Source organism: Caretta caretta, chromosome 3 (genome assembly GCF_965140235.1).
Source record: "Caretta caretta isolate rCarCar2 chromosome 3, rCarCar1.hap1, whole genome shotgun sequence".
NCBI classification, from domain to species: Eukaryota; Metazoa; Chordata; order Testudines; family Cheloniidae; genus Caretta; species Caretta caretta.
This window is the reverse complement of record NC_134208.1, coordinates 187,321,454-187,338,333: the sequence shown is the minus strand read 5'-3', so window position 1 is coordinate 187,338,333 and position 16,880 is coordinate 187,321,454. Positions and strand designations below refer to the sequence as shown.

The 16,880-nt window shown below is 41.5% G+C and overlaps 1 protein-coding gene across 4 annotated transcripts in view; it reads left to right on the top strand.

Moving 5' to 3' along the window:
- The first annotated feature begins 1,526 nt into the window (after positions 1-1,526).
- Positions 1,527-16,880, top strand: part of PNPT1 (polyribonucleotide nucleotidyltransferase 1) — a 76,902-nt gene continuing 61,548 nt past the window's right edge. For 2 of the 4 annotated variants that reach the window (XR_007355630.2, XM_048842837.2), the window contains exons 1-10: positions 1,594-1,865; positions 4,092-4,152; positions 4,433-4,507; positions 4,757-4,862; positions 7,561-7,610; positions 9,697-9,760; positions 9,848-9,895; positions 12,277-12,390; positions 13,701-13,887; positions 16,503-16,554. Coding sequence is in view for 3 of the 4 variants with exons in the window: in XM_048842837.2 (XP_048698794.1) it covers positions 1,666-1,865; positions 4,092-4,152; positions 4,433-4,507; positions 4,757-4,862; positions 7,561-7,610; positions 9,697-9,760; positions 9,848-9,895; positions 12,277-12,390; positions 13,701-13,887; positions 16,503-16,554 (957 nt within the window). In the remaining variant the exon portion in view is untranslated. Of the gene's footprint in view, positions 1,866-4,091; positions 4,153-4,432; positions 4,508-4,756; positions 4,863-7,560; positions 7,611-9,696; positions 9,761-9,847; positions 9,896-12,276; positions 12,391-13,700; positions 13,888-16,502; positions 16,555-16,880 lie in introns of all 4 variants that reach the window. The other 2 variants (XM_075127194.1, XM_075127193.1) reach the window with 2 other exon arrangements.

Here is a 16,880-nt window from a genome sequence, read left to right as displayed (position 1 = left end):
ACTCAGTTTGAAACCACAGATATGTAAGTAGATCAGGAAATGTCTAGAAAGATGCCATTAGGTTTATCTCTTTTATTCCTTTATGGCTTGTGGACTCCTCTGTGCTAAGCCCCAAATGCTTTTGTTTTGCGTGTAACCATTAAGCTGGACCTCAAGAAAACCATTATTGATGCTTAATTATTATATTTGCTCTCTTTAAATCTAGCAAAAAGCCTAAGTTCCAGATGTAATTTTTTCCTTTTTGTTTTTAATAAAATTTACCTTTTTTAAGAACAGGATTGTGGGGTTTTGTGTCCTAAAAGGTTTGTGCATATGTTGTTTAATTAGCTGGTGGCAACAACTGATTTCCTTTGTTTTCTTTCTCAGCTCTTCTCTGGAGGGGATGGATGGGTAAAAGAGCTTGAGGGTACCCCACAGGAGGAATTCCCAAGTGCGCCTTCCTGGGTCAAAAGGTTTTTTTTGCACTAGGGCGGTGGCAGCATCTACCCATCCAAGGGTAGAGAGAAGCTGTAACCTTGGGAGTTTAATACCAGTCTGAAGTGACCAGTATTAATTTTTAGAATCCTTGCGGGCCCCCACCTTCTGCACTCCAAGTGCCAGAGTGGGGAATCAGCCTTGACACTTAAAAATCCTGTAACACTCTGGGAATGATTAGGGTACTGACAGACTCTGAAATGAAAAAGCCTTTCACCACAAATGCTAAATCAGGGAAATAACCTCATTAGTAATAAGCCCCATGTACATATAATTCATCTCACTCTAGAATCCCTTTAAAAGAACAGTGAAAGTTAACAGTAGTCTCTATACTGAATGGAGATATATGGCTGATTTTTCTGGTGGGGGTATCTGTGTTTGGGGGCATATGGGCAATTTTGCAGGGGGTCAGCTCCCTCCCAGAGCCTGCACCCTGCAACCCCTCACACACCTAATCCTCTGCCCAAGCCTTGAGCCACTTCACACACCCGAAACCCCACATCCTTGATCCCACCCCAGAGTCCACACTCCCAGCCCAGTCTTTACCCCCTCCTACACCCTGACTCACTGCCCCAGTTCGGAGCCCCCTCCCATACTCCAAATGCCTCAGCTCCAGCCCGCAGGTGGAGCCCTCTCCTGTACTGCAAACCCCTTATCCTCAGCCCCTCCCCAACCCCCTGCCCCAGGCCAGTGAAAATGAGCAAGTGAGGGAAGATTCAAGATGGAAGGAGGACCATGGAGTGAGTAGAGGACAGGGCCTTGGAGAAGGGGTGAGGCCCAGACAAGGATGTTCAGTTTTTTGCCATTAGAGAGTTGGCAACCCTGTCTCCGGGGGAAGTCAGTGGGGGTCTGTGGTGTGAGGTCAGTGTTTGGCAGCGGGTCTGCGCTTAGTACCGGGTATCAGTGACACGCTACCCGACAGCAACAGCCCAGGCCGCAGGCCCAAAGCAGACTGTGGTTGCTGAGCCCGCCCTCGGGGACGTGTCCCTCGCCGTCCGCCATAGCAAGACGCTGCCACCAGGGGGCCCCCGGGATTAGTTCAGAGAGCGGAATCGAAGCTCGGCCGACCGCGGCTGGCAGCTCCGCGCTCATGGGAGCCAATGGAGCTCGGCTTTGTTCCGCTACAGCTCAGCCTCTGAGCCAATCGGCTGGGGCCTTGTAGCGCAGCTGCCAGGCCGTGACCCTGGTGTCATGGCCGCCTGCACGGGGTGCCAGGTCTGCTGCCGCGCTGGGCTCAGGAAGCTGGCCGCGGCCAGCAGTTTCCGCCCGCTGCTCGGCACCATGAGGCGTTGGCTGGGACCGGGCGCTCGGCTGGTACAGCTGGCCCAGGCCCGAGGCTTGCAGGGCGGCGCCCGACCCTACAAGGTGGCGTCGGTGGACGTGGGGAGCAGGTAACGAGGGGGCCGCCGGGAGAAAGCAGCGTCCGCCCGGGGGACTCAGTCCCCCCTCTCCACCGGACCGGGGACCGTCTCCTTTCTCCCTGTATCCCGGGGCTTGGGCCTGGCCCCCGCGCCTGCCACGTCTTCCAGCTGCCCCAGAGCCCTCTGCTCCCTCCTAGAGCACCTCACTTCTCTGTCTTGCAGCCTCTCATCCCGAGCCCCCGCCCCATCTCAGAACAGCCCTCCTCGCTGCCCTGTGTCTTCTGCCCTCCCTCAGAAAATTCCCCCTCGCTGCCCTGTGCCCCGACCCCCTTCCCCGAGCCCCCTACCCTCTTCTAGAACAACTTCCCTCTCTGCCCTGCGGGGTCTGCCCCACTCTCACCCAGAACAGCCCCCCTCACTGCTCTGTGGCCTGCTCCCCTGCCCCTTCCAGAACATCTCCCCTTCACTGCCCTGCTCCCTCCCAGAACAATCCCTCCTGTAGGTGTTCTCCGCTCCCATCCCCCACCATGGTTTGTCACTTTTTTCTTCCTCTGACCCCAGGGTTGCTTCCCATCTGGGTATGCCCCCTTGATCTCTGCTCCCCACTGCCCATTCATGTCCAGTGTCTGCTGAGAAGTGTGTGTTGGTGGGGAGAGGCAGGTTTGTGTAGCTTTGCTTCAACCATCCCTTTTCCAACCCACAATCTCCAATATGCAGCTAGTGGAGCCAGAGGTGAACAATAATTGCTAAACACATTGTTTAAAATCCACTGGTCTCCTTTTCTTTTTATGCCTGGCCTTACTGCATACAGTTGATGCACTGCTCTTCAGTAGCCCTTGCAATACCTTGTCATGGTGGTAAAGTGATTTGCAATTAAAATCCTCCCATCACAATGACTAAGGTGGTTTATGTCATGGTGGTATTGGTGCTGAGTTATGCTGGTACCTTTATAAACTAGAAAAGTATTAAAACACAAGCCATTTAAGGTTAAAGTATCTCAGAAATAACCATCCAGATGTGGACTTTTCCTGCAATTTAAGATTTAGTGGCTGACTCCCTTTCCCCACATTTGATTGATAAATTTCATCAGAGGAGCTGTTTGAAAGTTTTAGAAATAACTAGGGGCCTGATCCAAAGTCCACGGAAGTCAGTGGAAAAGCTCTAGTTGACTTCAGTGGGTGTTAGATCAGGCCCTAAATCAATGGAAGTAAAAAAGAAAATTGAATGTCATTTGAACTTTTTTTCCACTACACTCTCACATACATAACTGCCAAATAATGGGCATAGTCTTACCTCTAAATGTAAAAGTGTGTGTATCAGATCTTCCCCTGTACTTTTTCCATTAAAGTACTGTCTGCTGTCACTGAGAAAAAGTGTTTGTGTGGGGTGTAAATGTGGTACTTTTTGCCTTGCATATATACACCCTCTCATTTTGTGTTTTTTTTTTAAACATTAAATACATACACCATTGAGAATAATAGCCCTTAATAGAACTCTTAAAACTCTGAAGCGTAGGGGAGACTGGCTGGTTTCCAATAGAATATAGAGCCTTTCATCTCTAAATCAGTGGTTCAAATCTAGCCAAATTCAGTACGGCGGAAGATGTTACTTTCTGGCTCTTATTTTGCAGATATGAGAAGTGGGTGCTTATCTCTCTTGTTCCACATGACTTGCTAGCTGTTGCAGATGGCAGTCATAGCAGAGAAGTATGGGATGGAATTAGTTTGGAGATTAAGGGTTTGTCTACACTCCCCTGCAGTTTGGAGGAGGGTGGGGAGAATAGCAGTGCACCCCAAAATGGTGTGCTGTAACTCCCCCATGTAGTCTACTTCAAACAGAATTACATTAATGCAAGCTAGGAACCTCTTAGTTCATGCCCACAGCATCCACACAGAACAGTTATAGCACAGCACTTCGGTGCACACTGCTATTCACACCCCACTCCATTGTCCAAACTACTGGGCAGTGTAGATGTAGCTTCAATTTTCCTTTCATCATAGAAGGCGGTCACTTTGGGAATTGAGGCAAAATTGCTGAACAGTAGGGAAGCTTGTACTCTTATTTCCTATTCTGTGGATAGATAGAGGGCTTCAGCATCCTGACTTGTCAAAGCCAGTTTCTATCATGAATAGTAAATATAATCAATATTTTCTAAAACTATGAAACATAAAAGATGAATGTATAGTAGTTGAATAGAGAGGTGTTGATAAACTGATCCTCATTTGTCACTAATGGCAGTTATCTTCTTTTTAACAGAAAGTTGGAAATTTCCTCTGGAAAACTGGCCAGATTTGCTGATGGATGTGCTGTAGTGCAGGTAAAAAATCTATGCAAACTCAAAATGTGTAAGTCAACTTGGATAAATGTACTGTTTTTTGTTGAGATGTCTCAGCCATGTATGGTAATTGGACTCCCTACTGGATCCACAGCTAGCTACTGCATAGAAAAAAACTTTATTAGGTTTCCAGAAGCCTCACCAGTGCACTGTAGATTCATGTTTTCTCTTCACTTGGAAAATGCTCTACTGAGAAATGAAACTAAATGATACATTTATGAAAATGTCTTTTCTAAAAGTAATTTCACTGTTTTTAATCAAGTTAGGTGATACATCAGTGATGGTCACAGCAGTCAGTAAAACAAAGCCTTCTCCATCCCAGTTCATGCCATTGGTGGTGAGTACTAATTGTAATTACACAAACTGCCCAAATTGATAACTATAAATAATAGTAGAGAAGTAGAGCTTGAGTCCTCAGATATTTCAGTTGGATTTTAATGTAAATTGTTTTGTCTCTGTGGTTACACCAAATAGAATATTCAGCTATTAAATTCAGATGTAGTGTCGTCTTACCTTTTTTATAGGTATATTTAAGAGAGAGCAGTAATTACAGTTTTGTTTATGAATCCCTGTTTTGTTGTATAAGGTTGACTATCGCCAGAAAGCTGCTGCAGCAGGAAGGATTCCCACAAACTATCTTAGAAGAGAACTTGGTTCCACTGATAAAGAAATTCTTACAAGCAGAGTAATAGGTAAGACTGAGACTGACAAAAGACTGAGAAGACAGTGTCCAGTACTTTTTTTGTTGTTTGTAATATCCTCATTGAAAGTTTGAAAAGAGAGGGCTACCTGTAACCACCGTTCTCAGTGAATATTGCCTCTTCAGAAGTTTTGGGAGAAGCTCATACCTTAAAGTGCTGCAAATTTCAGAACCATTTAAAAACAATGTCTGTTGGGGCTGCATGTACATTCCCTATTTGAAAGCCCAAAATACAGTAAAAACTGTTTTATCCGGCATGTTGGGGAAATGGGGGGTGGGGGGGGTTGTAAGTGAAAAATGCCGGTTATCTAAGAGGGATGGCCATTCCTCCGCCTAGGGAGCAGCAGGTACATGTCGCCACTTCCAGAGAGCCAAGTAGGGAGCCTGCTGGTCCCGCGCCAACCTGACTATGAATCGGACTTTCTATGAAGATTAGAAATGCCGGTTTATAGAGCTTTCCGGTTGGTACAGGGCATGATAACACAGCTTTTACTGTATCTGATAGCTTGTGAGATTTCTTCTTTGCTACTAAGATTGGGATTTCTCGTGCCTCAGTCTAGAGGGACATCATCTCCTGGAGCTAATCATTTGTCAGGAGAGATGAAAGAAGAGGCAACCAAATTGTTTTCTGGAAAGGTAGGAAAAAAAAGGAGACAGACTGTTTGGCCCAAATGTATCCTCCTCGCACCTTCCACATTGTCTGAAAAATAGTATCCAAGATGCCCAAAACTTGTCTTTTGAATGAGATAATGGAACCATGAGGCTCAATGTTTTCTAAAACTAGCAGGACTTAATAGACAATCTGAAGATGGGATAGGGTTCTGAACAGACTAAGCCCCAGTCAGTGTGCAGAGGTGTATTAATAAATCAGGTTGAAAATCAAAATTAAAAAAAAAAAAAAGCAACGTGCTTAACTTCACCATTCAGTTGCATTGCTTTTCATTACATGTCATCTTATTACAAGCATTACAATGCATTACAATGCATTACAAGCATTACTGCTACTAATAAATACTCATATTTTCAAAACGTTTTCTTTTCAGCAGCAGGGAAAGAACCATGAGAGCATTATTGAGCTCCTTTATACTTCCATCCTTCAAAAGTCAGTTTGGACATGTGCATGGTTACTTGATTTTTAGTGTTTTCAAGGCTCCTGGCACTGAGGTTCATGCTCTTAAATAGGAATCCGCAGAGGCAGTTCTAACTGGATAAAAATGGGAAAAATTTTTTTTTCATATTGACGATGTTTTAGTGGCTTTTTAAAAAGCTTCATTATTGTTGCCTGGATCCTTGATGCAGTTTCTGCAATAAGATTTACTTTATGCTGACCCTAAAGCAGCAGAGCAAGGATTTTGTAGGGTTATTTCTGTATAAACAGTTTATTTTTCTTGGTTAGTTTTTAAAAAAGGTAATCTAGGTGAGACTTCCAAGTATAACAATTTTTAGGCAGGTCAATTTCGTTTTAATCTGAAGTGTTATAATTTAAACCATTGAAATGTATTTATTATTTTATATAAGGGGAAGCTTAGCTATGTACAAAGTTTATTACTAACTGTGACTTGGAGCGCAGGAATAGCATAGTAGATCAGACCACTGGTACACTGTCAGGTATCCTGTCCTTGTTAGTAGCAGTTGTTATGTGCTTTGGAGGAAAACACTAGAATTCGTTATATCGGAAAACTGTGAAATAACCTGCTCATAGAGCAGAGGTGGGCAAACTACGGCCCACGGGACCGTCCTGCCCAGCCGCATAGCTCCCGGCTGGGGAGGCTAGCCCCCAGCCCCTCCCCTGCTGTCCCTGCTCTCTTGTGGGTGTGTCGCTGCGCAGGCAGTGTGCCTTGCACCTGCCCACCTCCCAGGCTTTCCAATAAGCCTGTCCCGCTGCTCTGAGCGGCATGGTAATGGGGCAGGAGGTCCTGGGGGACAGTCAGGGGACAGGGGGCGGTCAGGAGACAGGGAGCAAGGGGGATTGGATAGGCCTTGGGGTTGGAGGGTCCCGGGGGGGGGACAGGGAGCAGAGGGGGTTGGATAGGCGGTGGGGTCCCGGGGAGGTGGTTAGGGACAGGGGGGTCCCGGGAGGAGGTGGTCGGGGACAAGGAGAAGGGGGGGTTGGATGGGTTGGGTGTTCTGAGGGGGGTAGTCCGGGGGCGGGAAGTGGAAAAAGGCCAGGCAGTTTGCAGAGGCACAGCCTTCCCTACCCAGCACTCCATACCGTTTCGCAACCCCGATGTGGCCCTCGGGCCAAAAAGTTTTCCATCCCTGTCATAGAGGAAGCTTCTTCCTAATTCCCATTGCTTAGTGGCTGGCGTGTATCTTGAATCATGAAGGATTATTTCCCTTATATTTTATCGTATCTAATGTGACAGTGAATATTCTCACTATCCATGTACATGTCTAATCCTTTTTTGAATGCTGCTCAGGTTTTAGACTCAATATCTTTTGGCAAAGAGTTCCACAAGTTAATTAGGCTTTGTGTTTCTAAAAATTTTAAATGTGTTGGTTGTCAGTTTCTTTGGATAACTCTCTTGTTTTTTTTAATATGAGGGGAAAATAAAGATTTCCCGAATTTTATCTTTGTCATTTATTACTGAATATATGTCTATCATTTACTTCCTTCATCCACTTTCTCCTATAAACAGTCATAATCTTAATCTCTGCATGTATGAAAGTTTTTAAATGTTTTTTTACAGATCGATCAATTAGGCCACTCTTCCCAGCAGGCTACTATTATGATACACAGGTGGGTTCATTATTTTTAGTGATAGTCACAGTTCTGTGGGAGCCAAAAGAAAACTGTTTTGGGCAAGCTTCCAAATTGGGTTAATGTTTTGCAAAATAGTGTTAACTGTTGGTGCAGTTGAAGGATTAACAGCAGCCTTCTTTAATCGGTCGGTAAATAATACTGCTTAACACAGACCAACTATTCATTGCTTCAAGGAAAGCTTTTCTTTGAAGCTGATCTGAATTCAGACTCACTATCACAAAGAAATGAGTGGGATTTATTCTCTGGGAGAAAGTAATTTAACTAGCTAGGAGCTGTAATTCCTGCTTGGTAATATTTTAGATGAAACTATATTTATGTTGCATGTCAAGTAGAATAGGCTATTCAACAACCTTAAGTCAAAAAGAAAAGGAGTACTTGTGGCACCTTAGAGACTAAGCAATTTATTTGAGCATAAGCTTTCGTGAGCTACAGCTCACTTCATCGGATGCATTCAGTGGAAAATACAGTGGGGAGACTTATATACACAGAGAACATGAAACAATGGGTGTTACCATACACACTGTAACCAGAGTGATCACTTAAGGTGAGCTATTACCAGCAGGAGAGCCGGGAGGGGGGAGGGGGACCTTTTGTAGTGATAATCAAGGTGGGCCATTTCCAGCAGTTGACAAGAACATCTGAGGAACAGTGGGGGGTGAGGATAAACATGGGGAAATAGCTTTACTTTGTGTAATAACCCATCCACTCCCAGTCTCTATTAAAGCCTAAGTTAATTGTATTCAGTCTGCAAATTAATTCCAATTCATCAGTCTCTCGTTGGAGTCTGTTTCTGAAGTTTTTTTGTTGAAGTATTGCCACTTTTAGGTCTGTAATCGAGTGACCAGAGAGATTGAAGTGTTCTCCAACTGGTTTTTGAATGTTATAATTCTTGACGTCTGATTTGTGTCCATTTATTCTTTTACATAGAGACTGTCCAGTTTGACCAATGTACATGGCAGAGGGGCATTGCTGGCACATGATGGCATATATCACATTGGTAGATGTGCGGATGAACGAGCCTCTGATGGTGTCGCTGATGTGATTAGGCCATATGATGGTGTCCCCTGTTGGAGAACACTTCAATCTCTCTGGTCACTCGATTACAGACCTAAAAGTGGCAATACTTCAACAAAAAAACTTAAAGCTATTTCCCCATGTTTATCCTCACCCCCCACTGTTCCTCAGATGTTCTTGTCAACTGCTGGAAATGGACCACCTTGATTATCGCTACAAAAGGTCCCACCCCCCGCTCTCCTGCTGGTAATAGCTCTCCTTAAGTGATCACTCTGGTTACAGTGTGTATGGTAACACCCATTGTTTCATGTTCTCTATGTATATAAATCTCCCCACTGTATTTTCCACTGAATGCATCCGATGAAGTGAGCTGTAGCTCACGAAAGCTTATGCTCAAATAAATTGGTTAGTCTCTAAGGTGCCACAAGTACTCCTTTTTCTTTTTGTGATTACAGACTAACACGGCTGCTACTCTGAAACCTTAAGTCAGTGTCCCAAATGATCTTCATTGTAAGTTCATGTTCCATTTTCTCTTGTAGAAGGTGGGGATAAAAAGCTCAACCTCTGCATATTTGTGCAACAAAATAAAAGTAGTCCTTAAAACCCAAGAACCTCTCAATCTACTTCCTGTGAATATATTAAGGTTGTTTTCACTCTGGAAGTTTCTCTCTCACATTTGTTACCTCTTAGATTTATCTCATTATTAATCTAACAAATGTGTGAGAGAAAATTCCAGAGCGAAAACAATCTTAATATATTCACAGGAAATATTATTAATATTTCTGAAGTATACAAAGTGTAGATAAAGGTAACTTTGTCACATTTTAAGGGCCTGTGTTTACCCCTAATTTGGTGGTTCTTGGTGTTAAATATCATTTTTCTCCGTCAGTTTATTGATTTAGGTACTTGAACTTTTTTTTTTCCCTCTTCATATGAATTCATATAATTTTTAGGTCATTGTATTCGTTGTTCCTTGCAGGTGTTTTGATAAAAAAAACAAACAAACATATAGCTCAAAATTCTTCCATTGTCTTTCATATTATACCAGATCCTTTGTAATCTTTTAGCAGTAGATGGTGTTAATGATCCTGATGTCCCGGCAATTAATGGAGGTAAAAGTAATTTTAAATATTTTGTAAACTTTATTTAATGTTTGTATTTATGTAATCATTTTAAAAATGTAACTCTTACAATTTTAGCATCTGCAGCACTTGCGTTATCAGATATCCCATGGAATGGTCCCATTGGTAAGTAAATATTTTTGCTTGAAAGCTTGTCTCTTACCAACAGAAGTTGGTTCAATAAAAGCTATTACTCACCTTGTAAAACTCTAATATCATGGGACCAACACAATACAGCAACAATGCATATAACTTGAAATCTAGCCATTTTCAAATTAAAGGCAGTTTCAGGTACTACATCTGTCCCAAATTCCACTGCCAGTTTCTATGGTTTTACAGTCATGTTTTGTTTTTCTCTTCTCTCATACTGTTAAGCTCCACAAACAAGGAAAACTGATTATATAGAGCAAATAGTGAAACTACATAAAAAGTTGCAAATGTACAAAGTAAAACTGAAAAATAGAATAGATTTTTTTTTCTGATCTGAGTACTTTTAACAATAGTAGCTACAGAACTACAGACAGATGTGTGATCAGTAAAATGGCTTCCCTTAACATTCGTTTGCAAATGGGATACAGTTAACTTAGGCTTGAATAGAGACTGGGAGTGGCTAAGTCATGATGCAAGGTAACCTATTTCCCCCTGTTTCCCCCCCCCCCCCCCACGTTCTTGGTAAACCCTGGATTTGTGCTGGAAATGGCCCACCTTGATTATCATACACATTGTAAGGAAAGTGGTCACTTTAGATAAGCTATTACCAGCAGGAGAGTGGGGTGGGGGGAGAGAGAACCTTTTGAAGTGATAAACACCCATTTTTTCATGATCTGTGTGTATGAAAACATCCTCACTGCATTTTCCACTTTTATGCATCCGATGAAGTGAGCTGTAGCTCACGAAAGCTTATGCTCAAATAAATTGGTTAGTCTCTAAGGTGCCACAAGTACTCCTTTTCTTTTTCCTTAACATTCAGTAATTGTTACAATAGTTTAAACAAAATAGTAAGATACATAATAGCATTGCAACAACTGTCTAAAAACAAGGCGTATTTCTCAGGTCATACTTTTTTTTAAATAGACTTTATCTGCAGACAAAGTGATCAGGAATATACCTTCTAATTTTCATATTCTGAGGAAATATCCCCATGACTATAAAGTATATGGAAAAAAATACTTTTTAAAAGTGTCCATTTAATTCTATTTATCAAGTTAATACACTTCTATGAAAGCTTCTTCTCCTGTAACACTACTTCAGATTATCTCTAAAGTGTTTCTTTAGTTTATTGGAGACATTAAAGCAATTCTCTTCAAGGTTTTGGTGGGGAGGGCAGACATTCTACAACCATTTATTTTCTTATTCTAAGGCAGGGGTCGGCAACCTTCAGCACATCCCTGTGGCCCACGACTTCCTGCAGCTGCCATTGGCTGGGAACAACAAACCACAGCCGTTGGGAGCTGCTGGGTGCCGTGCCTGTGGACGGTCAACGTAAACAAAATGTCTCTTGGCCCGCCGGTGGATTACCCTGATGGGCCACGTGCTGAAGGTTGCTGACTCCTGTTCTAAGGAATAGTCTCAAGCATAGCAGCAGTCTTGAAGCATCTCCTATAAGTTGCAGGAAATGTTCCATTAACAGGCAAGTCTTACTGTCTTCAAACCAATTGGTAGCCTTTTTTCTTCAACAATATATGCTTGTAAAATTTCCAACAATAAAATTTTATTAAACTGGATATATGATAGAACATATTAGGGATTTAAGGATTTTAAAAAGCGTAAAAAAAATTAGAAACTTATGAAATTCTGCATTGACGTGATTGCACTTCCTGGGTTTCTGTTGTGTTCTTAACACTTGTAAGTGTGTTTTTAATCCTTAAACTGTTGATCTGTATTTCTGAGTTTAACTCTAGATTAATGAAAGTTTTTGCCTGGGGAACTTCTTTAGTTTTTCAGATTTTGGAAATGCTTATCCTTGAAGGGCCCCAGGTAGAGGAGAGCAGAATAGGGGCTTTTTGCTTTCTAGACAACGCTTTCCCTCCCAACCTTTACCCCAACAATACTAAAGGGGGCTCTTTTGCCATCCTGAATGTCTCACGGGGAAGTAACTTAAATTTCTCAAAAAGGGATTTCACTTTGTAATTTATTTTTCTTCAGCTGATTCATGTTTCAGGAAACCTATGTCCAAACTACAAACAAAAATAAGCTTACAGCTATTGCTGTGTCACTGATAACGTTACTATCAGTGACACTGCAATAACAGCACTACCCCGATAAGCCAAAATTTTTCAAGTGTAATTAACTTGACTTGCAGATTGTCTGCATTATTTGAATAAACAAGTTTATTTTAATTTTATAACTGTGTCAAAAGGTTATCTGGCACAAACACACACAAATCCCACTATTTAAATAGAATTAGTAATTTTAATAATTACCTCTGAAAGCAAACCAAGTAAAAATGATCCTTTGAACGAAATCCTACTTAGATGCAAAAATTAACTTCTGGAGTTTCTTCTTAGGTGCAGTAAGGGTAGGAATGGTTGATGGAGAAGTTGTTATTAACCCAACTCGAAAAGAAATGTCTTCTAGTACCTTGAACTTATTGGTCACTGGAGCTCCTCATAGTCAAATTGGTAAGTGGTTAAAAGTATTCAACTTTGATGTTTAGTTAAAAATAGAGCACTTTCTCATATGAAAATCATAATTCTCTTGAAATACTACCTTTGTAATCAAGACTAGATAGAAACAAATAGTGAGGAAGTATTTTTTCTAGTTTGATTTCTTTAGAGGTCATTAATATATATTGGAATTTCTTTACTGTATTAATGAGATTTAATATCATTTAGATAAAATTTATGTTATGCTCCCTGCTTATTCAATTGAACTGAAACTTTGGAATACAGTATCAATAAATAAAGTCTAAATGTTTTATTGTAATACAGTGAAACTTGTGTCCTAACAGCCAGTACAATTTTCGTCCCCACAGGATCTAACTTTGTGATGCAGAGTTGTTCTGAGAGAATTTAGCTCTCATTTAAAAGCAATGGAAACCTTAAGTTGTAAAGCTGCTTAAAAGAGAGAGAATTTTTCTTAAACTGGTTAAATTAATTGCCCAAGCCCTGGCAGGAGCCACAGGATAGAAGCCCTGAACTCCAGCAGGAGCTGCAGGGGCAGAAGCCCCGAGCCCAGGCACGAGCTGCGTGCGTGCGTGTGTGTGTGTAAGCCTTGAGCCCAGGCAGGAGAGGGGAGCTCCGGGACACTTCTGCATTGCCTGTGGAGGTCAGGTCTGATCTCCCCACATAACAGCCATGCAGGGGAAGGACAATCTATCCCTCCCCAACCTGGCTGAACTAGCAGATTTTGGGGAGATCAGATTTCATAGGGAAGGGCTTATTTCACGGTCCAGGACATATTTTTCATGGCCTTGGAATTGATAGGGACCAATTCATGAGTGGCCACAAAATTCATCATATACTTGTTTATAAATTGAATTTCCTATTCCATATTAATGTAATCTTACTGGTTGAGGAAGTGTATAATGTATTGTATTCAGTCTGTGGCAGGTCTATATTTAAATGCACATTCTAACCATTAACCTATTTTGAAGGCATTAGTTTGACTTCCTTTCAGTTGTATCTTGTGAAATTTCTCCTTACTAACTTATATTTGCAAAATTATTCTGAAATCCTCCCAATTAATTTTTCTTCCATAAGTCCAGCTCTTCAGTTTGCATTTTGAAACTGTTTCTATGATTCTGTGACCTTTGATCTCTGCCAGGTTGATTTTATTATTTCAATCAGATTAACTGAGCTATTGTCTTAAAGGCCCATGTAGTTTTGGTAAAATTAGGTTTCCTTTGTGATAGATATATTTTAACAACTTGTTCTATATCAGTTGAAAAACATGATGGTAACTGATTTACTATTTGACTCTGAATTAATAGTCATGTTGGAAGCAGCAGCCGAGAATATGTTGCAGCAAGACTTCTGCCATGCCATCAAAGTGGGGGTGAAGCATACTCAACAAATAATTCAGTGTATACAGCAACTGGTAAAAGAACAAGGTGCTGCCAAGAGAACTGTTCAGAAGTTATTTAGTGCTCCAGCAGAGATTGTTGAATGTGCAAAGCAGTAAGTACAAAAACAAATGGTTCTAATGAAGAGCATTAGTGTGACCAACTTCTGTCACTAACTGACCCTCATTTCTGGGCTTTTTTCATGCAAAATATTACTTGTTTTGAACGTTTGAGTCCCTGACTTATCCTCAGCTTTTTCTTCCTTTTGATAGTCAGTCACAAGCCCTGGGCCTCTATACCCGTTCTTTGCTTAGTCACAAGGGCAACACTACTGTGGCAGCCTGAAGACATGAGGGTGGGAAAGGAGGAGTCAGAGAACCCATCCCAGGCCCTCCTCCCACAAAAAATAAGCAAGAGAGGTTCTCATTTTCCCCCAAATAGAGGAGACATCTTCAGGCTGAAGCACCTGTGGTCACCCCTTTTTAGAAAGAAAATTGGGAAAAAATGGAGCAATCTTGAGTGCGGGAAACTCTCTAACTGGAGGTAGCAGAGAGAATTCAAGGTGAGGATGAGACGGATCAGTACTGGGGAAATGCTGCATGGCTTCCCACTCTCCCTCTGTTTAGAGACCTGTTACCCTATGCATTTGTACAACCCTCCTAGCAATTCTTTCATCTGGGGAGGGAAAGCCAGCAAGTGGGGGCAAATACCTCCCCATGAAAGAGGGCTGGGGGGGGAAATGCACAAGACCATGTCTCTCTTCTGCCTAACAGCAGCACGTCAGAACTGCTGAGGAGGAGAATATCAGTTTGCCCACTCCCTGCTTTGTAAGGGAACTGGGAACTTGGTGCTCAAGACTAGCTTAAATGTAATTGACGCACTGAGCTTCCTTGTAGTGCTCTCCCGGCATGCATTCTCCTCTTCCTCTCCCCAGTTTAGAATGTTGTTGTCTCTCAGTTCTCTCTGCCATCTGGGTGGGGTTCCCCAAAGATTGACCCACACATATCTAGTAGGACACATAAGTTTCCCTATCCCGTCAGCACTCTCACATATCTTTGGTGGGAAGGAAAAGGAGTCCTCTTACCCCCTAACTACTATGTATTCAGGGAGGAGGGCACACGGGTTCTTTTCTCTAGCCCCATCTCTGAGGACTTTGGGATTGCTACTGTTTTGAAGAAGCAGCTGTAACTTCTTCTCTCCATGTAGTCTCTACTGTTCTACCCCATGTTGATGTACAAACTTTTCCCCAAGTTACAGGCCGGGGGACAGGACTTCTGTCTGTAAAAGAAAAATGAGGAAAGCATCAGTCTGGGGCCCCTAAACATCCTAAACTATAGAAATATATATCTTTACAAAGTTCCACATTGACCACATGCTGGCATCCCCTCACCTTTTTTTTTATAAAGGTGACATCTCTGTGTAGAATTGCATTGTAAGTTGTAAGAAGACAGGCTTATGGATCTGTCGGTGAGGCCCAACTTCCAATAATATAAATGGGGTCTATGTGTGTGTGATTGCTGGGGAGAGGAGAATTTCTTGGGCACTAATTTCATATTTAGACAATCTATTGCTGCAAACAACCTAAGTATTAACAATGGTGTACTTAATGTAAGACTAATTAACTGAAACCTCCCGCTTTCCTTCCCATCCATCCTCGATACATGCTTTGAAGAGATCTCTCGTAAGCATTATTACTGAGAACTAATGGAATGCAGCCAACAAACTCTGGGTGTTTCAACAATTAAAAGAGAGAGAAAAATCAGAAAATGATTGTACACACGAGAAAGCAGAATTCAGAAAACTACATTGACAGTGCTAGCACAAGTATAGGAAATAAAAGCAGTAAATTGGGCAATCAAGGATGAAAGATAATTTAATAATGCTTTTTAGTGTATCAGGGTGTATAATTCTTTCTCTGGCATGAGCTGAAGACTGTGCCTGCTTAAATCTAAATGTCGTGGGTCCTGTTGGCTTTCAGTCAGGTGCTTATTAATTTTTTGTACATTTCCTTTATAGCAGAAAATTCTAAATATCTTTAAAAAATGTCAATAACACATGCTCTCCCTCATTTTATGCTTGCAGTGTCTGGCTCAATATACACTGCACCATAAAAGTTCCTTTATAGTAGTACTATGTGAAAGTTCCTTAATTTCTTAATGCATCAGGCAGTCTATGTGGGTTTTGTGGATTGATAATATGTTATAACTGTCAGTTCAGATAAACTGTCACTTAAAATAAATCTTAGATATTTTTTGACTAACAGGGAAACTTAAAGTGTGCAGTACCTGGTTAAATAAGAACTCCACCAGTTTTGTGTTTGCTCCAGCCTTTATAGATGAATCCCCTTGAAACTGTCATTAAAAGCCATTTAATGAAATACAAGGTGGATATGAACATAACTGCTTTTAAATTTTATTTCAACAAAATATCAAACCATTTGCTAAAGAATAGACTTTATGTACCAAGTTTCAACATAGAACAATATTTTTCTGGCCATATTAAACTCTTGAATATAGGGTTTTGTATCAGAACAAGTTAAACTTATTATTCTATATAATGCCGCTTATGAGTATTGCTATAATACTAATATAAATCTTAGATAGTCTAGCAACCTTTTTAAAGTCACCATTTTCTTTAGAACACTAAATGCATTTATGATGGTGACTTGTTCAAACTTTGTACAGGTAAACAAATACTAATCAGGTTAATTACTTTTTTCTCTTCAAAAAGGCTTGCCTCTGACAAGGTCTGTGCTGTATTTGCAAATTTTAGCCATGACAAAGTAAGTGTTGCCATCAAAATCTTGTGGGTTTTTTTTAATGTCGTATTTCAATCAGTTCTCTGAATTTGTTAATTCTCTAAATTAATCCATGTTTAGATTTAGTTGTACTGCTATCCCCATGACATTTCTTTAAAGAGCCACTAACACTTGACTGTATTTCCTCCTGTTCTGCAAGATGTAGTGTAAGAGAGACAAGGTGGGTGAGGCAATATCTGTTATTGGTGAGAGAGACGGGCTTTTGAGCCACACAGAGCTCTTCAGGCTTGAAAGTTTGTCTGTCTCACCAGCAGAAGTTGGTCCAATAAAAGATATTACATTGCCCACCT